The sequence below is a fragment of the Centroberyx gerrardi genome, chromosome 7 (genome assembly GCF_048128805.1).
Source record: "Centroberyx gerrardi isolate f3 chromosome 7, fCenGer3.hap1.cur.20231027, whole genome shotgun sequence".
Taxonomy (NCBI): Eukaryota; Metazoa; Chordata; class Actinopteri; order Beryciformes; family Berycidae; genus Centroberyx; species Centroberyx gerrardi.
In genome coordinates this window covers 21,523,886-21,550,533 of record NC_136003.1, presented here as the reverse complement: position 1 = coordinate 21,550,533, position 26,648 = coordinate 21,523,886, and the positions used below count along the sequence as shown (strand labels likewise).

The window sequence follows — 26,648 nt, the reverse complement described above, 5'->3', positions numbered from 1 at the left end:
ATCTGATTAGCAGCTGTCACACCGTCTTCCTGCTCACAATCAGCGCCCCGCCTCTTCCTTGCACTCCATCGCTCCGCTGCCTCCTTTCTGTCACTCTCCCTCTTTTTCTCTTTTCCTTCCTTTTTTTTTTTTTCGTACAGGACCTCTTCATACTCCGGCCTCCCCTCTCTTGCTCATCAAGTCATGGTCTATTTTGTAAAGCGATCGCCGCTCAGCCTTGGAGAAATACTTGGGTCCGTCCGTCACGCAATGAATAGATGCACCGAGGTACTTGGGTCGAAAACACTCCAATAGGCAGACCTTAATGTACAGCGAGCAGAGTGATAGCAAGTGCAGGACTGCAGTCAAGACCACCTTAGTCGAGTCCAAGTCAATTAGGACCAGGTCCAAAGGGGGTCGAGACCAAGTGAAGACCGAGACCAGAGCAAATCAAGTCCTATTCAAAACCTCGGCCAAAATAGGCAATAAACAGTGTATATGTCTTTCCAAATGTGAAATAATGCTTAAGGAGTTTCCTAAGGATGAACAGAGATGTAGATCTATCTTCAGGAACTCTGTACCGTAACCCTCAACATCCAACTAAATAACGCATATAGGATTTTGACTAATCAATGCATAGATGTTTGAGGATCGTTACATGCGATGCAGAGGTATAATCCCTTGAATTTTTTGTAGTGCTGGGGGGAAAATAACAAAGGTGGACCAGGTGGAGAAAAATGAATCTTTGAACACTTTTAGATAAGCAGGAAAAAGTCATGTCGATATCCAATAGTAGTGGAGACCAAGACAAGTCCGAGTCAAGTCCAAGATGTCAGAAAATTGGACTCGAGAGCAGACTTGAGACCGACGCTGGACTCAAGATGAGTGCTGAATGTACTGAGAATGCTGGCCAGTACTCACCATCAGACCAACATGTCCACTCTCTCCCTTCTCCCCTGGTGGGCCTGGCATTCCCTGCAAATCCAGATACGGTTAGGTTCAGGCATAGACAGGAGGAGAGATATACACTAAATTATATATGTGTATGTAAGATTAGAGATGGGCTGTGGAGATACAGTCAATCTTAGGAAGGCAAGGGGAATTCTTACCTGTAGTCCAGCAGGCCCGGTGGCCCCCTTGAAGCCCCTGGCTCCTTCATCTCCTTTGGCCCCGTACATGCCCTGCTGCCCGCGAGGCCCAGACTCTCCATCTACACCCTGAAACACACACACACACACACACACACACACAGACAGGTCAGCACGATACACACTGCAATATGCTCAAACCAAACTGACTTGTCACCATTTGCAGGTGATACACTCTGAGTTAACCTACTGTTGGTCCTGGCTGGCCCACAGGTCCTTGACTTCCGTGGGATCCTGGGGGGCCCTGCAGGAGCAGAGGAACAGCTCAATACACGTTAACTCATTCACCGGAGGAACGACTTGCCTCGTGCCATCAGCTCATTACACCAGCAGGCGTACTGTGCACACAAACAGTTATTACTCTGAATTATCCTGAACCAATTATAAGCCAATTTGTCCTCTACCTCCTGGTGATGCAAGGTAATGATGTGATGTTAGGATTAATCACATAAAATTGAAACTCACAGCTTCTCCTTTGTCTCCCTTGCTGCCCTTCTGGCCTGGTCCTCCTGTTTCTCCCTATGGACACACACACACACACACACACACACACACACACACACAGACATCATAAAACCACAGATAGACAAATGAGTCCAAACACCTAGCACTTTACAGCAGTGTGTGCAGTCCATGCTAGCTCTCCAGTGTAACTACCTTGTCTCCGTCCTCTCCTGGAGGCCCTGGAGGTCCTGCGGCCCCTGGCAGCCCTACAGGTCCCTGTTCCCCGTCATGTCCAGCAGGCCCTACGGGGCCCTTCTCTCCCTGGGGGACAGATGTGAAAACAGCACACATCTAGCAACTGCCACAATACTTATTATCCTCATATAGCAACATGACACATTGATTAATGTATAATACCAGGAAGGAAACTAACACCCAAGAGAGCAAGCTTGATCACATTCTCTCTCTCTCTCTCTCTCTCTCTCTCTCTCCTGCTCTCTGTCTCATAATGACGCATACCGAAGCGAGAGCACATGCTGTTTATTACCAAGTGATGGGAGGTGATGGTACAGCATGTGTCTATAAGTGGACAGTGTTGCCTAAGAAACTAAATTAGCAATGTTCCAAATCTTACTGGTTCGCCTTTCTCTCCCATCGGCCCAGCAGGACCCACGCCGCCGGGCCGTCCAGGCTGGCCAATAGCGCCAGCTGGCCCAGCAGGGCCCCGCTCTCCAGTGGCTCCCTGGAAACAAGAGGAAACAGAGAAAAGAGGTGAGCACGTCACATGATTCACTCTTTGATTTAGTGCAGTGGTCACGATGATCACCATGGAAACAGCCTCCCCACTCTATATGTCCTAGTATCCTATATGACATAGAGGCAGAAGGAAGGCTGGAAAAAAAATAAATAATGCAATTCGACAAAATTAGACTTACAAGTGCTCCTGCAACACCGGTTGGGCCCTCACCTCCCTTCAGACCTGCAGGACCCTGGAGAGACACAGCAACAACATACATTCATCATACATGGATTCATTAGCACAGCGACTCTTACTGCTTTCCAGTCTCAATGCTATGCTAATGGAAGCTACACATTTCAGGAGGATTTGAAGTGGACAGAGGGTGAAGGCGAGGAGGTGGGACGTATGGAGCTTTGTGTTACCATGGCCCCAGGGGTGCCTCTGCTCCCTCTGAAGCCTCGGAGCCCAGCGGGGCCACTCTTCCCTGAGACTCCCGACGGACCTGGGTCTCCCTAGAAGTCACACACATACATACACACACACGCATACAGACACACATACACAGACACACATGCGCATACGATTAGATATGAGGCAAGTAGCCAGCAGACAGCAGGCCTTTATGCAGTCATAAATCACACCGACCAGCAAGTCACACCAAGAGGGAACATTCATCTTTTATGAGCCATAATACACTCAGCACCGCGAGGTTTCCTCTGTTATTTATTAGCAAATTAGGGGAGAGGATGAGACCCAGGAGATAAGATAAGATATTCAGGCACAGCTGAGAGAGTCTTTGGGTCTTATCTAATACAACAATAATAAGGCAATGCTGATAAGTGATTATGATTCTGACACTCTGATGAAAACCGCGCACCTTGGTTCCCTCCTTTCCAGCGGCTCCGGGTAAACCCTGCTCCCCAGGTGGTCCCGGCGACCCTGGATGGCCTCTATCTCCAGTTGGCCCCGTCTCACCAGATTTACCCTAACACCCACCAAAGAACACAGCACGGTCAGAACATCAATTACTCCCTATATTAAATAACAATAATGTGAAATACATGCTGCCTGAAATAACCATAATTGTGTGTTTATGAACCAACTAATCACTATATTATTGGCTGATGCTCTAACCTGTGGTCCAACAACACCCGTGGGTCCGGGGGGGCCGGTCTTGCCTTGGAAGCCCTGAGGAATAAAAAAAGACAAGTGAGTTCGTGACCCACAGCTAAGAGTTGAGCCGGAGCCAGTAAGAAACACAGAGGCTGTTATCTGTGTACAGCAGGCAAGTTTCTTTTTTTATTGAATTTGGTATTGGCCTCTCAGCTTGCACTCTGCCTGGTACTTCAATAATTCAACACTGAAGCCACAGCGCCTGACTGGTTTGCTTTGGTGATATATACAGGCCATGTTGACTTTTGCTGTGGTGTGTGTCGCGCCTTATATTTGGATGATGAAGAGAAAGAAAGAACAAATGTTATATACTCTTTTATATGGCTCTATTGAGTTTAAATGTGACTCACTGGTTCCCCTCTCTGGCCTGGATGACCTGGTAATCCGTCTTTTCCTGCGGGGCCCTGAAAATGGAAGCATTGTCTCACATCAATGTAACAAAGACCAAAGGTGAGCATAAAATGTGGGATGTAGTAGAAATGAGTATGGTTAAATTACAGAGTGGACACCACACATTTTAACCCACTTACATTAGGCCCTTTAGGTCCTGTTTCGCCATTCCTTCCCTGTGGCCCTTGGGGGCCCTGGAAAGTAATAACACAGATTGTCAAAACTGAAACCCGAAATCGTATTTTCCAGTGCTTGTCCAATACTATCTTATGAGATTGTATCTGGGACGGCAAGATATATATATATATTTTTTGTCTAAGCATCAGTTTTTAGAGTTATGCTCCTGTTTAGACACTGTGCTGTGCTGGACATCAAACAGACGTTTACCTGTTCTCCGGGGGTTCCTGAAGGGCCGTCGTGTCCAGCAGAGCCCTGACAGGTGGACCAGGCAGCAGAGAAAATTGAGGAATAAAAACACAGTTACTGTATCAGAACCTAGGCCACTCATCCATTTTTAGTTTTCTCCTCGCCAACAAATCTTTAGCTTTCCCAAGATGGTCTTTGAAGTAGAGAATGTAAACTGTAGCATCCCCTGCCAGACAGAAGCTTCTCACTGCACCAGATGGCCTGTCATCTAGAAGTGAACGGCAACCAGTTCCAACTCGGTCGGTGCGTTCATCCATACTTTATGAGACAGCCAGGTGTGTAGGTGTATGTGTGTGTTTATGTGCGTCTGTATACGTGTGTGTACCTGTGTCTGTGTGTCTTTGTCTATGTCTGTGTGTGTGTCTGTGTGTGTGTGTGTGTGTGTGTGTGTGTGCACTAGCCTAAGCTCACCTTGTCTCCGGGCTTTCCAGTGGGCCCCCTCGCCCCTCTCCCCCCTCGGGCTCCCTATTGGAAAACAAACAACAGGCTGATTAGCACATACATAACTCATCTGGAGGTGGAAGATAGACGACAGGTGATGAGAGAACGCTGCAAATGATGTAACACCGTGCCACACTCCCACAACTTGTGGGAAACTGATGGTGTCTAATTAAGCAAAAGCTGAGAGACAGTAGAGGTTTATACAGTAAGCACAAATATGGCGTCTATACTCACATTAGGACCTCTCTGGCCCCCAGGCCCCGACTGACCGGCTGGGCCCTGCAATGTAAAGGTTCACAGTTATTTATTGCTCAATTATCACGTATGCGTTGTACATTAGTTCATATTGTACAGCACAGTTCCCACATTCTGAAGTAGTCGCAATATAATGTAGATGGAAATGTCAAATTGGTCCTCACCCTTCGTCCTTTCTCTCCTGAGACCCCGGCCGCACCAGGGAAGCCAAGTGATCCCTGGAGACGGACGCAGAGGTTAATCAGCCACAGCCTTCAATTCATCACACATCAACCCCAATGTCTCATTAACGTATAATTAACCACTGTATCGAATTAAAGCAAATCTAATCCACGAGCCCAACACAGCCTTAAATACACCATTCATCAACACTTAATGAATTGATGTCACTAATGAACTATTAATAAAATAGCCTTTTTTTAATCAGACATTTATCATCCTTTATTTTTAATCAGACAGGAAACAGCCCAGCCAAAGACACACATCTTTCTGTTTAAAGCTCTGATAAAGGAACCAGAGGACACATTAGCAGATCGTAATAGCTCATCAATGTTAATCACCTTAGGCCCTTGTCTTCCTGGGTATCCTGGCAACCCTGGTACACCAAGTTTACCCTACAGAGAGACAGGTGAAGAGAAGGAGAAGAAATGAACTAAAGAAGAATGAAGAATGAGCATGAAGTGCATGTAAGATTTTCATCATGTATCAGCAGCAGGAGATCTCTAAAACGAATGCATACAGAGACAACAGAAAGAGTAAATGCATAAACATAACCGCTGGTTGGGTGGCAGTGTGTCCTAGGTGTTAGAGTGGGCCGAAACTAGAATGTTGCAGGTTCAATCCTTGCAACAGCCAATGTGCCTCCTGCTGAAGTGTCCTTGAGCAAGACACTGAACCCCTATCTGCTCACTCGTTGCACTGCAAGAAACATCTATCTTAACATGTCATTTAGTCTCATATTCAGTCTTCAAATCTTATTTTTCTTAAATCAAGAGAAAATTCTGTCAGTGAGGTGAGATACTGTAACTCCACTAACTTTCCAATGCAGTTTCACTTGTTTCAGGAATTTTCTAGAAATGAGTGTCAATAGCTTGAAAGTCAGAATAAGGAAGATCTCTGCACTACTATCAAGAAAATGAAACTTGATTCTACAAAATTCTTGAAGCCAGTTGATTTGCATTGGAAACAAGTGAAATTATCAAACCCTGTTGGCAGATTTTTTCACTTGTTTTAAGAAAATTACAATTTTAGGACTCAATAATAGACTAAATGACTTGTTAAGATGGGGATTTTTTTGCAGTGTGAATAAGAGCATCAGCTAAATGCTTAGATGAAACTGTAAGAGCCTCAAATTGCAATACGCTCAGTATTGCAGTGGTTTTCAAACTTTCTTTCTGGGGACCCAAATTTTAGAAGAAAGCAATTTTCCTGCAACCCAAAACTAATTTGACAAAATGAACCCGTTTTGTAGCCTAACTCACATTGCGAGGACTTGGCAAGGCTTTAGCAACATACTGTAGTAGCTTTAGATACCAATTTTCTCATAATTTGGAGGCTTATTTTGATCCTCCTGGCTCCTCCACCTTTGTGTCCCAACCCAGTCTTGTAATGTAGTCTAGTATTAGTGTACTGTACCTTCTCGCCAGCTGTGCCAGCAGCTCCAAGATCTCCCAGGGGTCCTCCCTGGCCCTTCGGCCCCTCTGGTCCATCCTCTCCACGGGAACCTGTAGCTCCGTTGTCACCCTACAGACAGGAGCGAGAGCGGAAGGGAAATCACAATATTACCCCTGGTCAACATATTTCTTATAGAGATTGAGTGAGAGAAAATGGTTAGGAGGCCATTGTTGTGATCTGAATGAACTCTCACCCTGTCTCCCTTGAGGCCCATGTCACCTTTGAACCCGGGGAAGCCATCTTCACCCTGTGATGCAGAGACGAGCGGGTGATGAGATGTCTAATGGCAGCTCTTCTCCGATTCATTCCATCATTATATTACCATCTGCCAAGTGTCCTATCTGTCTATCCGACTATGCCATTACTATGCAAATAACCTAAAATACATTATCAGCAATGTGACAACAAGCAATAGAATAAATTGATGCTATTCTTCAAGCATTATACAAAATCTATTTTACTCACCTTCTCTCCTTTGCTCCCCTTTAGGCCTCTAACTCCATCTGCTCCCTGCAAAAAGGAGGAGAAAACAGTTCATTTAGTGAGAATCCAACAGCATTGATAGGCCTCCTCTCAGGAAAACCAAGACCCTGGATATCACATAAAAAAATCACTGCTTGTCTCTATTTCAAGAAATACCTGAACCTAAAACACTGAGAATGATTTATAAGTGTGTATTGATTTACTCTTGACCTGACATTGCTCAGCTATTGAGCAGTTATTGACCTTACATGCATTTCATACTAATGATTGCCAACAAAATCAGGCTTTCCCTCGAAGGCGTTGAGCCAGACTGCCAGGCAGAGGACCAGCCGTGTGAATGTGACCAAACACACAAAATATTCCCCAATGTCAAAAATGAATTCAGCCAAAATGGATTTCACCACACACACACACACACACACACACACACACACACACACACTCACACACAGCTCTGCTCTCATCTGACACCGACATTTCCCCTGTCCGTCAAATGTTCCTCACTCTGCTGTTAACGGTCCCCTCGAGAACCAAGGTGTTTTCCCTCCACCTGTCACCTGTCAGTCATAGACTCAAACAGCTTGTCCATCACAGGTAGACAGACGCAGAGACCGAAACGTCTGAGGGAATAAGGATCTGAGTGGACATTAGACCCGTGATCACAATAGTGTTTATGTCTCACCTTGACTCCGCGGGTTCCTGGGTACCCAACAGGCCCCTGGGCGCCAGCTTGACCCTGCGTGGGAAAAAAAGACAGAACGACAGTATTCCTCAGTCTGAGCAAGCAGCAGCCTGTGAAAACGCATTGCTCTGAGCAGATATGAATAAGCATTGTGTTTATTTAATGTGTCCTGTCCTTTATTGTGGGTAAGCGTCCTCAAACAGACAAAGCGGATGATGCTGATGAGCGCATGCCGCTGACTCTAATGGGCTAATGCTCTTGTACAATGAGGATGATGACATCGTAGGAATACAATGATGATGATAATGATGTGAGTGAGCATAATTGTTGCTTAATGTGAGTGACTGCACAATGACAATAGTCTGCATGAATGGTATCTTAGGATGGAGATGACTAGAAACAGGATGATATTACAATTTTAATAATTGAATATGACAAAAAGGGGAGTGATGTGACACATCATGAACACTGCGATACAAAAGCCTAAGTACAGTTACTCACTTGGAGGCCTTTCTCTCCCGCGGGGCCCTCTCTTCCTGGGTGACCCTGGTGCAGAAAAAAGAGGCATTAGACTGACTTAGCACCGCTATACATACATCATTATCACATGACTCCTAGAGGGAAATATCTAAATGCAGTCAAACAATGAAAACAGGGGGGAAACCCAGCGGCATTGAGAACAAAGCAGCGTGAAAACATTATTGTGTATCACAAAGCCTTGCAGGACAATACCAGCAGCATAAAGTAGAAGTCATTCAAACGTGTCTGACTGCAATCTAAGATTAAGCCTTGGGGATCAGAGGAGACTCATTGTAAGAAGATTTCTCATTCTTCTCTAAATGACATACTGCATTGGATCACTTCCAGAAATGCCTCCTGTTTCCCCCTACTGGTCAACAAGAGGAGGTGCAGGCTGGCAAAGATAATTCTCTTGACTATTACTATTGATTAACTAACTACTTGGTTTCTTGCATATATACAGTATGCGTGTATGTGTGTGTGTGTGTGTGTGTGTGTGTATACAGTATGTGTATGTGTACCATATGTGCATGTGTACAGTATGTGTGTGTGTATGTGAGTGTGTGTATATGTGTACAGTATACATACAGATATGTGTATGTATCAGTGTAAGTGTATGTGAATGTCTATCTATGTGTATGAGTATGTGTACGGATATGTATGTGCGTGTGTGTGTGTGTGTGTGCTCACGTATGTGTATGCGTACAGTGTATGTGTGTGTGTGTACTTACAGGAGGGCCGTCAATGCCAGGTAGTCCCTGCATGCCAGTTTTCCCCTGGGGACCCTGCGTTGGACAGACAGAGGCATCAATACTGGAATCTCACAGAGGACCGAGCTTCAGATCCAGAATAACGCCTCATCTCATCCCTAAGAGACCGCATTTCCTACTTTGCTGTGCCTACACTGAACATATTCATGACCGTGTTCAGTTTTTATTTCCTTTATCAGTCTAGCCTCATGACGCGGACCGGCCCAGTCCGTTCCCTAGTGCCTGCTATGTTCCAGTGTGTGTTTCTTGGGTATTGATTTCCTGTCTAGCCCCGTCTCGTCTGAACGGGAGCCAGAAGTGGCTGGGTCACGCTGTTCTGCTCAGCCGGCCTCCCCCGGGGATGTGATGACAGGGGTCACGAGGTCGCAGCTTTAATTCTGAAATTAAGTGAGAGACGCGCTACCTACCTTCTCTCCTGGTAATCCGATGGGACCCTGAGGACCAGACAAGCCCTGGACCAGAACAAAACATCAATCAGGTTAAGTATCACAGAGCTGGAGAACAGGCTTACCGGAGCCTGTGTGTATGTGTAGGTACAGTAGGTATGTATGTAAGAATCGATGTGTGTACGGATGTGTTTGTGTGGGTTTGGGGGTTAGAGGGAATGCTGACATACTGGAAATATGATTAACTGTAGTATGATATATAGCATGTATATGATATGGTATGTAAAGCCCTTTGAGACATGCTTGTGATAAAGGGCTGTATAAATAAACTTGACTTGACTTAACTCTGCTTTAAATCATTGAGAGAGAGAGAGAGAGAGAGAGAGAGAGAGAGAGAGATAGTGTGTGTGTGTGTGTGTGTGTGTGTGTGTGTGTGTGTGTGTGTACAGAATGTGTACCCTATGGATTAAGTGTCACATGGACAGTATATGTTGTGTCAGTAGTGTACCTGTACTCCTGGATTTCCTTGTTGACCCGGGGGCCCGATCTCTCCGGGTGGACCCTAGGAAAAAGAAACACCGATTGTCACACACTCTGCCTCATGTCGCATGCCATGTCACATGACCCTGGTCATACAGGCCTCATCCCACGACTGGTGAACAGGTTCGTGAGACAGCTGGGTTCACTTTTAAGCAATTACAATCCACTCTAATTTCACATGTCCATATCCCTTTTAACATATGTTGCCCACACATTGTAGTCATCAGTGTTATGTAATGGTAGTTATGGTAATGAGATAATGGGATAATGAAGGTAACAGGACTGACCAGGTTGCCCTTTGACCCTTGAACTCCATCAATTCCACGAATACCCTGAGAGGAAGGCACACACACACAAGAAAACATCAATTCAATGCAGAAATCTGATGAAATGAAAAAAGAGAAACTGGTTGTTTATCATCGCGGGCATGTTAATCATCCCATAGACTAGAGAGCCTTTTATAGAGCTGAATAGACTGAATGGCACTTATCCTTTAATCGGGACGATGTTGACTTACCGCTTGGCCAGGTGGGCCAGGCGGCCCCCTCGGCCCAACAAGACCCCGCGCACCCTGGAGACAAAACACAGCAAACAGTCAACAGCTAACCTGCATTCATGATGAGGAGGAGCGAGCGTGGAATACTAAAAAACAAATCAGAACTAGAGAGGGAGAGAGAGAGAGAGCGAGAGAGAATTTTGGTGTGTGTTTGTGTGTGATAGCCAGGGAGACTGTGCTAGCCTGTGCTTGTGAGAGTGTGTTTGTGTGTTCTGTTTTTGTCAGCCTCCCTCTTTGTAGGCTGGCCAAGCCACCTGTTCCAAAGCCACATCTGTGATCTCCTGGGAAGTGATTGATATGGAAATATAATCATTCAGGCCAGGATTTTATCTCAACCCTCGCCGTCTCTCTCTTCGCTCTCTCCATCTCTCTTATCTCTTTCACCACCGACCAAATTTCTCTCACGTTTGTCTTTCTCCCTCTCTGTCTCGCTTTTCCCGTCGCTCCCTCTCTCTCTCTCTCTCATCAAAACAGCCAACTCCTCTCCTTGCCTGTGTCTTTGTAGTTTAACACAGCCCTCCTAACGTGTCTTATATAGCACTCTATTTCTCCCTGCACTGGGTGATCCATTTAGAGGGACAGAACCCCACTGAGTCTCATCCTCACCTGCTGGGAGAAAGATAGAATGTGAGTCATAGCCAATCAGCCAGTGCTCACCACAGACAAACACTGTAAAAATGAGAGATTCTTCAAAGGTGCTTTTCAGACCCATGTGGTCTCTCAAAGATCCAGAGGCAAGCTCCAGTAACAATCTGCAAGATAGAATTTGGATATGTGCTAACATGCTTTGCAAGTGCATATCTTTATATTTTAGCTACACACATTTTTTTTTCCCAGCAACCCTTTCTCTATTTATATATTCAGTGATCATTGTGGCGGTATTGCACTGATTAGATCTGATCGCCCTTTTACCTCAGACAATTCCTGTTTTTTTGTACTGTACTTGTGTAAAATATGCATGTGTTAAGTGTGTGTAAGTGCACTAGAATTTAGCACTTCTGTAAGTATTTCTACAAGTTTTTGGCTCCAACTTTAGTTGGAGCAAAAATCCAGTGATTTAAGAATCCCCAAGGGTTTGTCAGGGAAATCTCTTGTTTCTGTGAAGCTGCACAAAGAAAAGTTTCCTCCAGAACACCACTGAGCAGTTTCCACCAAGAGGCTTCGCCATCGATGCCTCCCTGAGAACACAACATGTAGAGCTGTACTGTGGTGTGTGTGTGTGCGTGTGTGTGTAAGAGAGAGAGAGAGAGAGAGTGTGTGTGTGTGTGTGTGAGAGAGAGAGGGAGAGAGAGAGAGAGAGAGAGATGTGGTTACTCACAGGTTCGCCCGACTGCCCTCTTGGCCCCACAGGTCCATCAGAACCCTGAAATAAAAAAGAAGGCAACAGATTCAACACACTAACAGCACACAATCTCCTGCACCTCTCCAAGTCAACCTCAGGCATGGATACATTTTTATCTCCACAGATGTAATCTATGAAAATAGCTCATTAAAGAAATAAACTGCTTGACAGATATGGCTCAATTATCTTCAAGCAAAGACTCACAGCCTGCTCTTTCAAACTTCACCCGCCTGCCTGTATGGATTGATACCATCTTGAGGGAGCATCTATCAAATATCTTTCATATCTCCAAGTCTATGTCACTGATGTATTGTATAGCTTTCAGAGCTTTTGCATAGCTTGATGCTGAATTAAGTCAGGCCAGCATAGAGAGCGGGATTAAAAATTCAGGCGTTTACGACTGCATTTCAATATAGCCTGCTTTGATCTGTGGCACTTTACCATGTAAATGGTTGTAGAATAGATCCATTGATATGGATAGGATTTCTCTTTTAACCTTTCCTCATGGAAAAATCATGGAAAAATGAAGCACGGCTGCAGAAGATCTGCATTTTCCAGACATTTGTGAGGTGGCTATGGTTATTCAGCTGGGTTGTACAGTACATAGTAGTCCATATTACAGGTTAATTTTGGAAGGCGTTGTGCACTCACCTTTTCTCCTGGCTCTCCAACAGGCCCGTGAAGACCAGGCTTTCCTCTGTCCCCCTAGGAGAAAAAGCATGAGACATAAGCCTACAGATAGTAAAGGCTGTCCTGTTTACAGCAGATGAGCTTATAGCAGATGCCTTTCAGCGTACACCGTCATCATATAAATCATAACAATCATCATTATCATAATATGCAAATTCACATCTGCCATGTGATCTGTAAAGGCATTCACGCATGCCATGTTACTGTCTGAAGAGGTAAATAAACACATATTCTCAATGTCAAGTTACCAAATCGAACTCACTCTGTGTCCCTTGTTTCCCGGGAGACCTGGCAGGCCGTCAAAGCCCCTGTCACCCTGAGAAGAGATAGAGAAGCAAGTGCATTAGGCACTGAAATGCACACACAAACACACACAGGCGCTAACACTCACCTACGCATATACATGCACACAATCACACACACACACACACACGGTAATGTGTAAACATTAGCAGAATTGTGAGTCTCTCCTGGCGGAGCCTCCCATCTGCTGTCAGGGAGAGGGAGTTCTCAGATTAGCTGTAGGTCTGCTAAAACACTGCTTGGACTGATAAAGACTCTGCTGTTCTGTCAGACCCAGTATCAGGGGAGGCTGATTTATTTACTAAGCTCTTCCTGCAGCTGTTAGGTATTGAGTTGCCTCGTTGTCAATACATGTAATAAGCTGCGGGCTGCTAGATACCTAAAGGCTTACACTTGCAAGTTAAGATTGTTTGCCATCGTACAACTTCCTGTGTGATATTGTTGTGGTGAAGGAGACAGGAAGCTGAATTCAAGGAATCTCAACAAACATCAGTAATGCGGCCAAACAACTTGAAATGTAGCCTTAACACAAATATGAGCACCGACTAATATCCAAATATGCAGCGAGGCAGTGAATATTTAGCTGGCACACAAACTCATTGGAAGGCTTTTTGGTGCAGCTCAATTAAATGAGATTATCACTACTGCAATGCAGTGCATTGAGATCTCAGGGAGCTTACCTTGGAGCCGGTTTCACCTGGAGCTCCGCGACCTCCATCTGCTCCTGCCCGCCCCTGGGACACACTCATCAAGTCAAAACACTGACTCTGCTTTACAGTGCATCACACACACTCTATGCTCTTAAAAGAAGATACACACACTGCCAATGTAGAAACCAGTGGAATGTTAGATATATAATATGTTCAACCACAATCCTCAAGATGTCTCACCCTCTTTCCTGCCCTTCCATTGTGTCCTGCAGGGCCTGGTAATCCACGTGGCCCCTGTTAGAGGAAGAGAGAGAGAGAGAGAGAGACAGAGAGAGAGAGAGAGAGAAAGAGAGAGAGAGAGAGAGAGAGAGAGAGAGAAAAAGAGAGGGGGGGGTGCAAAAAGGAAGCCAAGGGGACAAAAGAAAATCAATAGAGTGACAAAGACAAAGAGTGGTATGATGGAAGCTGATAACAGTAGTGAGGTGAAAATAATGTCTGGTCTTACAGAAGGACCGCTCTCTCCGCTGTCTCCTTTGAGCCCAGTGGGGCCAGTAAGACCCTGCAACGCAAAGACAAGAGGTAAACCAAGCATGACACGCTTTACAGGAGCAACTCAACCCTTCACTCAAATTCAACACCAAACAAACAAGTTAAAAATGACTTAAGAGCAAATCATGTTAAATATCTTTTCATCTTTGCAACTCAATTCTTGATTCATAAATGCTGAGAGCAGATTTAACAGTGGAGATTTGAATATAGCGAGCATGCATACTGATCAGGTCGTGGGGAGCAGGAGAAGGCAGAGCTTGTGCTTGCTCAGATAGACTGTGAAGGGAAGGTTAAAGGTTGCAAGAACCCTTGAGGTGTGATCCAAAATTGGCTAAGGTCAGAGGAGCGTCTTACCAGTGGGCCTGGTCGCCCTGTCAGACCCAACGGACCTGGAGGTCCCTTCAATGACAGCTGGAAGAAAAAAATACTGGATGGTGAGTGTATACTGCAGAAGATAGCCTTTGACTTTCAACATGCAATGAATTGTTCATTACAGAAGATGATACCAGTAGCTAGCCACATCCTCTGATCACACATGTTCCTACACAATGGTGTGATTACGCCATAGTATGAGTTTGTGTGAACTGTACCTTGGTCTGTTGCAGGATAGCTTGTGCTTGGGCCTCCTGGGCAGACACCACAGGCCCCTTCTGGGCATCACCCCCAAACTGGAACTGGAGGCAGTGAAAATAAAAAGGAGGAGTCAGTTCACACTGCAGGATTCCCCATTGCTCAGCAAATTTAAATGAAGTTCAATCACACAGCTCCCCCTTGTGGAGCTGCTACTGCACCACACTGGGACAGAACGCAAAACAGCACAAGATGATAGGGGAAGATTATACTGTGCGTGTGCGTGTGCGTGTACGTGTGCGTGTGCGTGTGCGTGTGTGTGTGTGTGTGCGTGTGTGTGTGTGTGCGTGCGTGCGTGTTTGTGTGTGTTTTAAATTCGTACTGGTAACATCAACATGGTGCCTGGAGGACCTGGAATCCCATCAGCCCCAGCTAGACCAGGACGTCCTGGGGGACCCTGAGAAAAAAGAAAAGGGGAGGGGGGTAAGCATAAGCTACATATTGTGTGTGTGTGCGTGCGTGAGTCTAAACAGAGAGAAAAACATCCCTGCAATCCAATCACTGTAAAAACAACCTTTGCTCTGTTTCCACAGGGCATGTCACTCCCACTCTACCTTGTATTCTGGTTACGCACTGCAAAAAATATCCACCTTAACAAGTCATTTAAAGGCAGCACTGAGTCATAAAGTCAGATTTCTCTCAATTTATCTTCTTCCCAATACAAATCAACTTTTGATTGAAGTTGAAGTGTAATTTTCTTGTTACTAGTGGAGTGATCTGCCTTTTTCTGCCTTGTATCAAGCATTAGACACTTGTTTCTAGAACTGAAGGTGCTCTGGAAACAAGTGGAATTATCTCACCCCGTTGGTAGAAATGTTCATCTGTTTTACAAAAAAGTAATTGTTATAAGACTGAACACAAGACTAAATGAATTGTTAAGATGGACATTTTTTGCAGTGCACGCAGCATGCCTATGGTTTTCTACCCAATCCATTATATGCCTACAGTAATGTCCCCATAAGCATTACATAAAGCATTAAAGACATGAGCTAATTCCTACGTGTCAATCACTGGTAAAACAAACATTAGTCTGTTTAACAGTCTCATGCTGCAGCAAGAACAAAGGCAGAGCTCCCTGTCAGCAGAAAGCCTATTTCTGAATCTACCGCACATAAAACTGACAATACCAGTCACAGGACCTGATAGATACTGGTGCCTTTCAGTGATGCTGTGTAGAGGTATTAGCATATTAAAACAGTAATTCACAGATCGAATTTTCACATCATAACTTGCAATTAAACTTTATATGAACACTAGATTGTTAAAAAAATATATATATCCTACACAAAAATGTATGCAACTGGGGTGATAGAAGGCACAATACATCTTAGTATTCAAATAAACTACAGTGTAATCCTTTGTCTCAATTACTTTTTCTGGCGACATCTATTTTTTATGCAATCACTAAAGAAAATCTTTATTGGTAGATATATTCCATTTGTTCATTTTCCTCCTCAGTTGCTGATATCAGTATCAGATCCAAAACTCTTCCATTGGTCCGCCCCTACTGTACTGTACTGTATTGTACTGTACTGTACTGTAAAAGTTTTTTATTTGTGTGGGCTGAACCTCAGCTGTTAATGGCTATTGAATTGCTGGAAAGCTTGTACAGTAATTGAATTTGATGTGTTTCAAAGCAGTGGAGCACTACAAGGTAATAAACTGCCATCAACATCTTTGCGGAGCAACATCATAAAAAACATCTACAACATGGAAAATGACTGAGCATCTGTCAGAGTGTGAGTGTGTGTGTGGGAGTGAGTTACTCCACCGCTGTGAAGCGACAAATGCAAACAACAGCACAAACACAGTCACATGCACACCCTCACACACGGAAAATAATAGAATTAGGTCAAACACGTGTGAGTCATCCTCTGTCCCTGAAGCCCAGAGAGTTCAGTTCAGTGAGCCAGGTCATTGTGTTTCCATGGACCCATTTCAATCTGAGGTCACGGCCAATAAGTCCAGTTGCTAAGCCACAGGGGAGGACACTCACCAATTCACCGGGGTCTCCCCTGGGTCCAGGAGGGCCCGTTGGTCCAGATGGGCCAGAGAGGCCCTGCGGAGGAAACACACAGAGTTAGCACTCAGAAGCATTAATGAACACCGCTGCATTGTAGCATGAAGTCACAATGAAACCTGTTTTGTAGTTTTATATCAAAATCCCATTACTTTTACTTCCTGGAAAACAGTATATCTTTAGTAGTTACTTGGCGTGCCAGAAGGCATACAAAAAATTGCAACAATCTGCCCCTCCCATCATATAAAACCTGCAACTTCACATCTTTCAAAGTGACATGAGTGGCAATATGGTACACTGGTGTATTTCTGGGAATCTGGAATCTGGAATTTGTGACAGCTCAAGATCACGTGCAAAGCATTTTTGAACCTTTGAACCCTTCTGAACAGTCCCTCCCCACGTTATGTCCTGCCCCAACATCCTGCTTCAGCCAGAAATATGTCAAATTACAGAAGCAATACACCATCTAAAGTGACTTTAATGAAGCAGAGATCATTAGGCTTACCTGTGGTCCTGGCAGGCCTGGGGGTCCTTCCACTAACGTACCCTGGGAATAAGCACAGATACAATGAGATGCACACTAGCAGAGCATCAACTCATTCCCACGTTAAGAACTAAAGGTTGTATTCATTACATGTCACTAAGAGCTCACCGGTTCAATAATAGCCGGCTCTCCCTTCTGGCCTTTCTCTGCTCTGAGGCTTGCCTGAGGAGGAAAGACAGATGAAAGCTTTGGATTGTAAGTAATCACATAGGCAATTGAAGACACAGCTCGCTTGATGTGTGAGTTCACTTTGAGATCAGAGGGCCGAGCAGTTTACCTCCCCATCCCACGTCTCTGCTCCCTCCCGCTCTGCAAAGCCGTAGCCGTCCTCGTATACCTCATACTCTTCGTACTCCGACTCTGTCTCATTCTTGTAGTCCTCGTATTCAAGAATCTGTTGATGGATGTAAAGCTACATCAGCAACAGCTGTGCCGAATGAGGAAAAAAGAAACTCAAAGCTGCTGAGGTGAAGACATCTACCTGCATTTACAGTAACCTACCTCATATTCAGTAACATTGGGGCCCGCTGTTACCGTGGAAACTGAAAGATCGTCATAGAGGTCACTGAAGAAGTCATCGCCGTACTCCTCCACCACTGGATTCTTCACTGGTTTGTCCTCCTGCACGCCAACACACGGTCTCACATCAGTCATGTCAAAACTCAACCAGGAGACACTGAGCGCCTCCCATCAGCGCACAGCGCTTGCAGGTCAAGGCTCACATTGTACTGCATGATATGAATGTTAGCAAAACAGGTGGATGTTATGGGAATGTGTTGGTTATACATGATACAGGTTGTCAGGTGTGCAGTTAATCATAATGCCGGAGTGTAATTAGCTGATGGAATACATCAAAGCCATATGGCAGCGTGGCAGCGACTGTGACAGCTACAGCACAAAAAATGAGTTGACTTTGCAAATTAGAAAATGATAACCTCGAGGGGGAAATACAGAAACAACCCGTGTTTGTTGCCGTTGGATAGTGATATGGATGATTTGAAACGTCAGTGTCTCAGAACATCAAGAGGATATCCAAGCGTGATATCCACCTTGAATGAATTGCAGCATTTCCGCACGCTGGAAAACACTTAGAGAGATACCATACATGCCACACTTTCAGATGTGTGGGATGCATGTACTACTGCATGTTCTGCAAAAGACGGCCGTAAGTCATATTTTGAGATCATCTAAGGTTTCTCGGTTAGGATGCATTCTCCGTATTTTCCGTAAGGGGTTTGGTGGAGGTGATGATTAGGATGGTGCTGGTTAGTGATGGTGGTACAAGCAGCTGGAGAGGGAAGAGGTGCTCTCTATGGTTAGGAGGTAGTAGGGGAGTGTTCGGTTAGGAGTGGAGCTGAGGGGGGGGGGGGGGGGGGTGAGGGGGGGGGCGGGGCATCTAGAGGGGAACTGGTCTACCTCCTCAGTAACCTCGGATTCAGGCAGCGCACTGGGCACCACAGTGGGGGCCTCAGTTGTGGAGTCAGGTTCATGTGTTGGCATCTCCATGAAGGTCTTGTCGAAGGCTTCGGTAGCAGCGACAACTTCTGGGGTGTTCTTGATTTCGGGAAACTCTGTGGGCTGGAAGGGCTCTTGGGACAGATACTCAGGCAGTGTGGTGGACACGTTGAGGAAGCCATCCTCAAGAGCCTCCTCCTCGTGTTTCTTCTTCCTCGACCCCTTCTTGCCCTTGCCTTTGCCTTTTCCTTTGCCTTTGGAGCCCCTGTCCCTCTTCTTTTTGTTCTTTTTGCCTTTCCTGTCTTTTTTGGAGCGCTTTGGTTCATCTGGCTGGTCACTTTGCATCGAGGGATCAGACTGAAGTTGGGAATTCTTTTGTGAAAATGGGGAATGTATAGGTGAGGGTAGAGATGGAGGATGGAAAAGAAAAACAAAATGTGAATAAAAAATACAGTATAGGGAATAGCCAGGAACAGGAAAGGAGAACACTGCAACACCCTGATAGGGTCGGTCACCTGCTGTGATTCCCACTGAGCTGGTAAAAACCTAGAGCAAACATGAAATGAGGAGGGACACACAGTTGCAGAGCAGTCACTGTTGATTCCTCTTAGTCAAAGGAGAGGACATATTTGCTCGTGAGGTCAGGGGTCACTGTGTCTATGATCCTACAGAGGTGCTAATTCTTAGTGTACTCAGTCAAGTGAGCAAATATGTGTTGTGTCAACCCTCAGAGTGATGTCCACTGGTTGTCAGTGATATGAATGGCCTCGGCCTGAGAATGTTGCTGAAGGCCCAGTCTGTGAAAGATATCAATGACGTGATTTAGATCCATTTGTAAACAAGGTCAGTGTGTGGGAGAGAATGATGGGAAGTAGGTCAGTGGGGTGACAGATGTTGACAAGGTCTGGATATGGAGCTCACTGCTCAGCTGTAGTGCTATAAAGGCCAACTGGCTGAGTATCTGAATGGCCTCACATAACCGCTAACGGACCATCTCTTCATTGGGGACTGGACATGCACACTGCACGCATGTGCATGGCACACCCATACGCAGACACACACACACATATGTCTCTGCTTTGATTTCACTGTCTTTTCCTCTCTCTCTCTTTCTCTATCTCTGCCGTACACACACAAACACACACACACACACACACACACACACACACATCTCTCTGCTTCTATTTCTCTGTCTTTTCTTTCCTCTCTCTCTCTCTCTCTCTCTCTCTCTCTCTCTCTGTCACACACAAAGAAATATACAGTAATTCATATCCATGATTGATTCCATTGCCTATGCAAGCCAGAGGAGAGGAAGAGCTATGATATCCTGTTTGATTTATAGGCCCCTGGCTGTGTGTGTGTGTGTGTGTGTGTGTGTGTGTGTGTGTGTGTGTGTGTGTGTGTGTGTGTGTGTGTGTGTGTGTCTGTGTCTGTGTCTGCGTATCCCTTGCCAAAGGAACACCTGACCTAAGGATGCTCCACTGCTGGCAGCATTTCAAAGGAGACACTTCTACTTTGAATGATGGCTTATTCGGTCTCTACCTCTCAAGTCTCCTTTCCCCAACACTCATGCATTAGCACTGTGCTCAGACCCCTTCTTGGCTGAGAGGATTGGCTGCTTGTAAATCATGTGATCAAGGGTTTGGTTATGTCTCTGGGACACACAGCTCTATTGATATGCATACTTGTACTATCTTTCATTGGTTGGCTGTGAAACAAAGGCTTCTGCAAGCCCAGTTTAGCAGACACAGCTGAAAAGGACCTGACAAGTGTCTTAACATGAATACTGGAGCGTTGAGCTCTTCATGTTACTTAGGCTTGATTTGAAGCACAGAGCTTATCTAATGAGATCTCACAATCATGTCCCTGTAAAGCTCAGCTCCAAAGTGTTCCAGGCATTGAGCAAGGCAAATCAGGCCTCTGCTTTCCACAATAAATCACTATGCCAGAGCATCTGGGTTTAATACAAAACTGTGAATACGGGCCATGTCTCTGCATTTCACGGTGGTTTACTGACCAACTATCTTGTAAGTATTAAGATGTGTGTCTGTGTGTGTGTGTGTGTGTGTGTGTGTCTGTCTGTCTGTGTGTATGTGTGTGTGTGTGTGTGTGTGTGTTTGTATGCCAGTAGGTGTCACCCCCTGCTGGTGGCAGTACTGACCTCCTGAGTGTCCAGGGCCTGGCTGTTGTAGGGCAGAGGAGAGTCACAGTCTGGTATATAGTTGACACAGTAGTCGGCAGCAGCCTGGGGGTCCTCCACTATCAGTAGTTGCTGAATATCTCCCTGGAATAAATCGTCAGGCAGACAGACAGGCAAACAAGTGTTATATTACACAGCCACACATACAGGAGCAGCAGAATCATCTCATTATAACACTGACAGAATCATACAACAGCTGCTCCTCCACAGTGAGGAGATTAAGCGAGGACCAGAAAAAAGAAAAAACATTCCCAGAACGATACAGCATCACAAACATAGGTGAAAAACAAACACAATTGTCTGCATACCTAGATGTAAAGCAAAGTGAAATCGCAAAAAAACCCCATTATGAAGCTGCTTCTACTGCTGCTATTGCTTCTGCTCGTCACTTCTCTGTCCCCTCTGTGTTCCCATGGCTCCAGCAGGGGCCTGGCTGTGTACACGAAACAGTCAAATAGCTCCCTCTCACCCCTCTGTCAGGACCTTTCACTTCCCATCCTGCCCCAGAGGCGTAGCCAGTGTGTACACATAAACACACACGGAGACAGCACTCCTGGTCCCTGCAGGACTGAGCCCAAAGCCTCTGTTGGCTTTGGTGGCCTCACACTCAACATCACTCTCGTCTTTTGTCTACATAACCCTCATGTTATTACATTATTCTTTGTCTGGGCCCTTCTGAGACACGGGCCATGAATTTCACTTGTAATACAACATAAACAAAATGTACACAGCCCCATGGCGCAGCGTTTGACTAGATTTAGATTAAATCAGCGATAAGAATCTATGAAACTGACAGGCCACTGCAAACAGATTGCAGGGTAAAATGTTATCCAGGGACAGCTGGGCAGCCATTTGTGATAAATTAAGTCAGATTAGCTGCTTGATGTTGTAGTAATTATAGTCCCATTGTAATCTCTTTAATTAAGCTGAGCGGCCAGAGGTGAAATAAATCAACGCATGTCTCTTCTCCACCACCCGCCACCAGGTCATACATCTTCTAATACAGCTCAAATCATGCCTTATCAGCAATGCATGTGCAAACACAAACCCTGAGTCTTGATTAATGTACACAAAAGAAGGCAAACCCAGGCATGACTGACAATCATGTGTGCTGGAACACATCTATCCATCTGACTCTGACCCTCCTTGTTTCTTCAAGTTTTGGCCAATATCCAGTGTATCCAGCAAATGAAAACATTGCACTCTAGGGAGAGAGAGAGAGAGAGAGAGAGAGAGAGAGAGAGAGAGAGAGAGAGAGGGAGAAAGGGCACAGAGAGCTAATCCAATCCAATCTCAGTTTGAGATCAAAGGCAACACTTGTATGAGAATTTCTCTTGTTTTTCTCTCCTAGCAGGGGCCGGGTTAGCCTGACCCTGCCCAACACATGGAGTCGTGTGTGCCCCGTCCTTCTTCATTTAGGATGGTTAAGGACATCAGAAGAGAACATAGCTGTGGTGCTGGGAAGGAAGTCATCTCAGCTGATGAACCGCATTAGGTCACACATGGCTCTGGTGGCAAAGTTTGACTGAAAGCCATGAAAAGCACATAGTTTCTCAGAGAGTGACCTCTTCTCTTTGCCCTGCTGTCTAATGCTGCCCGCAGGAAGGTATGGTGCCAGCTAGCCAACAGACTTACTGCTCCACCCAGTCACATCGTAATTACCCAACTACCTAAGACCTTATCTGAGGCACTGTCCACTCATTTCCCCTCTCTTAATGAGATCTCACCCTATAAAAAACAACTGGCTCTAGAGTGAGTCACCACATGTCTTGTGTCCCTGTGGGTGAAGGAGAGACCAGATTTGCAACAAACAATGAAGACTGCTCGCCACAAAGAAACAGCACTTTGTTGCTCTTAACTTGCCTAAAGTGCAACAGATGCTCATGACTAACCAAAAACATCTGACCACAATCAGACGCAAGTCATTTCAGAGGCAAAATATGTCTACAACAGACCTTGACCAACATAATGTGCTTCTCCAATCTGTGTGGGGTTTCTTGATTAGATTTGAATCTGAGGATTGAAATAAAGCTGCCCTTTAATGACATGCTTGACAAGTCAAGGTTTCAACATGCCTATGTCAGTTTGCCAACAACTTTTCTGTTTCCCCAGTTCTAATCCAGACAGGAAGGGGGCTGAATTTCCTAACAAATAAACACTGGGCTGGATCATATCTAGGCAGTCAGCGTGTTGGAGGCACATAAACAGGGCACACAGCGGCCAAGAAGGAGCACAACCAGACTGTGGACATGTTTCATGTTTGCTTTAGTGCAAATGCAAGCGCAGCGTTGGGTTTGAACACTCAAGTTCTGTAGTCATTTGTAGGCAATCTGGAAGCAATAGAGACATTAGCTGCTGACCACAGTCCCCAGGCTCCCACGCTGAGCTCCCACGCTGGGAGAACTGGGCCGGAACACTGGCCTCCTCCCACAGAACCAGGGCCTGGGAACAGAGGCCCAGAGGCCTGGCCTGAGAATGGGCCGCTCCACTGCTTGACCTCTCTTCCCCTGGTACCAGCCTCACCCGAGTCATACACTACATACATACATACATACAAAAACGGCTATTTTAACAAGTCATTAAATCTAGTGTTGAGTCTTAAAATCATATTTTTCTTCAAACAAGGGAAAAAAATCTGCTAATGGGATGAGATCATTTCATTTATTTCTGATGCAAATCAATGTGTTTCAATAATTTTCTTAAATCAATTAAGAATATCTTGATACCAGTAGCATGATCCACCTTGTTTCAAGATATTGTTACATGTATCAAGAAAAATTCTCAAAGCAGGTGAACCAGCTTTGGAAACAAGTGAAACCTTCTCTCCCTATTGGCAGATTTTTTTTCACTTGTCCCAAGGAAAACCCAAGGAAATTTCAATACTCTATACTAGACCAAATGACTTGCTAAGATTTAATTTTTTTTCAGTATGCACACATACGTGCATGCACATGCAAACACGCACGCACTCATTCACCACAAAAAATGCATGGGACAGAAGGATGGATCTAATCAACAGAGACAGTCTGAAACATATTAGTCATCACCATAAATATCATCATCACTTTACTCATAGGATGATAAATAGTGGATGGGAGTGATGTTTTTTTGGTGGAAGGGCAAAGAGTGAATGTGGTGAGGAATGGTCTTCCCTGCTACTAAAGAGGGAAATTTATAGGGACCATAAGGAGACACATTTGCTTAATTGGAGTGAGATAAATAAATACTGCATTGCCTGTCATAATCTGAGAGGGATGAGTGGGTGGGGAAATGGAGACTGATTTATGGCATGGGAGGGGCAATTGAGGTAAAGTTAGGACATGGGCGGAATTTAGGGAGGGGAGGTTATTGTGTGGACGTAGTTAAGGAGGCAGTTATTGACTATGTAAGCAAACCCAAAGGCAGTGGGTGTCCACCTGTCAGCAGAAAGGACATCTGGTTTTCGCCTGGTGAAAGCAGAGCAGGCAGAGGTGTGCGTCCATTAAGCCAAAAGGGACTGATAATAACACTCCCTCTGTACTTTTTCAAAGTTTAAACCATGTTCATTTTGGGGGGGGGCAAGGCATGCAAGGCACATTTGGGACCCTGAGGGGCTGAGAGAAGGGAAGACGGTTTATTCTCTGAACTCGCCTCTACCTCTGTCTCTCCTTCCTTTTCTCTCTTGCTCCAGTGCTGAGCAGACACGGCGCCTGAGGATATGGCAGGAGAAAGGGCTTAAGCTGATCTCTATTTCATGCTGTGGGCGAGTGATTTAGAGTGGAGCCTCATTGGGAATGACAATGGAGCAGGGGTTGCATATTGTCATGGGAAGCACAGAGAATGACTTATGACAATAAAGGTCAGTGAACTGAAAACAGAGGAATTGGAACCTCTCCCGGAGTTTAGTTTCAGTCTTCTTGCTCTTTCTTTCCCTGCATACAGATACATTCACACATGCGAACACCTATTCAAATGCTCTAAACTGTGGAAATCCACTTCAACTTCAAAGGTTCAAAACGACCGCTTTCGGGTAAACACACAATTAGATGAAGCTGGAATGACTTAAGGAGTAATTGTCTCTGTGACGCCTGTCCTGCCCCACTCAGGGGTAATAAGGATGAAAGCCCGAGTGTGTGCCGCCGCGGGGAACAACACTAGGAAAAGCAGCAGCAGGAATTCTTCCTTCGAGATGTTGAGTCCTGACCATCACCAGACATGACCAAACTGCACACATTCACTGACGCTAATTCACACTCAAGCACACACTCAATAACGTCCAACCACACAAATGTCCATTCAGACATATGTCAACACATCTAGAGCCAACAGATCTATACTGACAAATCCAAACAGCAAAGTGAACGTGTCATTTCTAGGTATTGCAATGGAAACGATGAGGCTGGGGCATGTCTGAACAACCCCACCCCCCCAATCTCCTTTCCCCCAGACTGCTTTGTCAGTCCTTCAGCAGCATTCGGATTGACAGCAGACCCCTGCCACCGCTTATCTCCTCTGATCTACACACTGTTCCTAAGCCTGAAAATGTTCAAATCAACAGCACAGTGATCTGTAACAGCATTCAGCACACTGATAAAGCATACTGAATTAGGCTGAATGTGGAGATATGCGAGATATTCTAATTTGTTGGGCTGTGGAATAAAGTTATAAAGACAGAAAGTCATCCAAATGAAAAAAAACAAGGTTATCAGGACCTCCCCCTACGGCGTCCTGTCAGAAGATTCAGCTAATATGCATTATAGATTACTCTAGTGAATAATTCTGCTCTGCTTTCACATACATACTTAATAACACAAAGTTCACATCATAGTACTGACTCTCGTAATCACCTCTTGTGCCTTTTTCATAAGAGACATCCACAAAAAGCACTCACTTTCTGTCAGTGAACTATTCCACTACTAGTACTCCTGTGTGTAAAGTTATAAAATACTAATTTCTTTGGTAAAACATTTAGATATCCCAAATTAGTTTAAATGTAACAAGCTTCAACAACATCAGCATCTTTTATCCCTGGTGCTGATGGGGGATTCCTCCACCTAAAGAGCTCCAGGATGTTTTCAAACAGCTAGAAAGAGACACTGCTCTGATTGGTTGGCGGTGCAATAGGGTCCGCCCCCTACCCCTGCCTGAAAAGTAAGTTAGTCAATTCCAGTAAAAGTCAGCCTTCTACGTAACAACCTGAGCATGTTCTGATTGGCCAATTTGGAACATCCAATACAAGGAACATCCAAGTGTGTAAAACCCAATGAAAACAGATCATCCATTTCCAAAGATGCCCCCACTTGGGAGTTGTCCTACCTCAAATACTTCTTCGTCCAGCAGCCGCGTCCCAAACACAGTGACGCCCTCTGTGCTGACTACAGCGCTGTCCCCTCGCAGCAGATCCAGCGTCTCTACCTTCTGACAGTCCAAGTAGAGGGTCACAGTCTTGCCCTGCACACTGTAGGCTATCCTGTGCCATCTGAAAGAACAAAGAGAGAGGGAGAGGCGGTCAGCTGAGAGTGAACGGACAGTTCAACACTGCAGGGATGTATTGTGAAAAGGCAGCAGTAAGAAGTATGCTTTGTGTCTGAAGATAAAACTGTGCCCAACAAAATCAGCAATGCAAGGAGATGATTCATAGATAATGCATGATTCTTGTGAGCAAAGCAAACAAGCAGCGC

General features: G+C 45.2%; 1 protein-coding gene across 3 annotated transcripts in view; it reads right to left on the bottom strand.

Annotated features, from left to right (window-relative positions):
- Positions 1 to 26,648, bottom strand: part of col5a3a (collagen, type V, alpha 3a) — a 47,829-nt gene that overhangs the window by 11,393 nt on the left and 9,788 nt on the right. Inside the window, exons 4-47 of one of the 3 annotated variants that reach the window (XM_071916851.2) lie at positions 26,284 to 26,446; positions 20,950 to 21,072; positions 18,750 to 19,160; positions 17,835 to 17,954; positions 17,611 to 17,727; positions 17,442 to 17,495; positions 17,295 to 17,336; positions 16,766 to 16,828; positions 15,092 to 15,166; positions 14,730 to 14,813; positions 14,494 to 14,550; positions 14,096 to 14,149; positions 13,831 to 13,884; positions 13,621 to 13,674; positions 12,900 to 12,953; positions 12,599 to 12,652; positions 11,924 to 11,968; positions 10,567 to 10,620; positions 10,337 to 10,381; positions 10,018 to 10,071; positions 9,531 to 9,575; positions 9,085 to 9,138; positions 8,336 to 8,380; positions 7,835 to 7,888; positions 7,135 to 7,179; positions 6,863 to 6,916; positions 6,631 to 6,738; positions 5,556 to 5,609; positions 5,160 to 5,213; positions 4,975 to 5,019; positions 4,711 to 4,764; positions 4,261 to 4,305; positions 4,014 to 4,067; positions 3,834 to 3,887; positions 3,445 to 3,498; positions 3,188 to 3,295; positions 2,733 to 2,822; positions 2,507 to 2,560; positions 2,206 to 2,313; positions 1,785 to 1,892; positions 1,593 to 1,646; positions 1,318 to 1,371; positions 1,089 to 1,196; positions 901 to 954 (exon numbers count right to left, since the gene is read on the bottom strand). In XM_071916851.2, coding sequence (XP_071772952.1) covers positions 901 to 954; positions 1,089 to 1,196; positions 1,318 to 1,371; positions 1,593 to 1,646; positions 1,785 to 1,892; positions 2,206 to 2,313; positions 2,507 to 2,560; positions 2,733 to 2,822; positions 3,188 to 3,295; positions 3,445 to 3,498; positions 3,834 to 3,887; positions 4,014 to 4,067; positions 4,261 to 4,305; positions 4,711 to 4,764; positions 4,975 to 5,019; positions 5,160 to 5,213; positions 5,556 to 5,609; positions 6,631 to 6,738; positions 6,863 to 6,916; positions 7,135 to 7,179; positions 7,835 to 7,888; positions 8,336 to 8,380; positions 9,085 to 9,138; positions 9,531 to 9,575; positions 10,018 to 10,071; positions 10,337 to 10,381; positions 10,567 to 10,620; positions 11,924 to 11,968; positions 12,599 to 12,652; positions 12,900 to 12,953; positions 13,621 to 13,674; positions 13,831 to 13,884; positions 14,096 to 14,149; positions 14,494 to 14,550; positions 14,730 to 14,813; positions 15,092 to 15,166; positions 16,766 to 16,828; positions 17,295 to 17,336; positions 17,442 to 17,495; positions 17,611 to 17,727; positions 17,835 to 17,954; positions 18,750 to 19,160; positions 20,950 to 21,072; positions 26,284 to 26,446 — 3,334 coding nt within the window. Of the gene's footprint in view, positions 1 to 900; positions 955 to 1,088; positions 1,197 to 1,317; positions 1,372 to 1,592; positions 1,647 to 1,784; positions 1,893 to 2,205; positions 2,314 to 2,506; positions 2,561 to 2,732; positions 2,823 to 3,187; positions 3,296 to 3,444; positions 3,499 to 3,833; positions 3,888 to 4,013; positions 4,068 to 4,260; positions 4,306 to 4,710; positions 4,765 to 4,974; positions 5,020 to 5,159; positions 5,214 to 5,555; positions 5,610 to 6,630; positions 6,739 to 6,862; positions 6,917 to 7,134; positions 7,180 to 7,834; positions 7,889 to 8,335; positions 8,381 to 9,084; positions 9,139 to 9,530; positions 9,576 to 10,017; positions 10,072 to 10,336; positions 10,382 to 10,566; positions 10,621 to 11,923; positions 11,969 to 12,598; positions 12,653 to 12,899; positions 12,954 to 13,620; positions 13,675 to 13,830; positions 13,885 to 14,095; positions 14,150 to 14,493; positions 14,551 to 14,729; positions 14,814 to 15,091; positions 15,167 to 16,765; positions 16,829 to 17,294; positions 17,337 to 17,441; positions 17,496 to 17,610; positions 17,728 to 17,834; positions 17,955 to 18,749; positions 19,161 to 20,949; positions 21,073 to 21,296; positions 21,348 to 26,283; positions 26,447 to 26,648 lie in introns of those variants that run through there. The other 2 variants (XM_071916853.2, XM_071916852.2) reach the window with 2 other exon arrangements.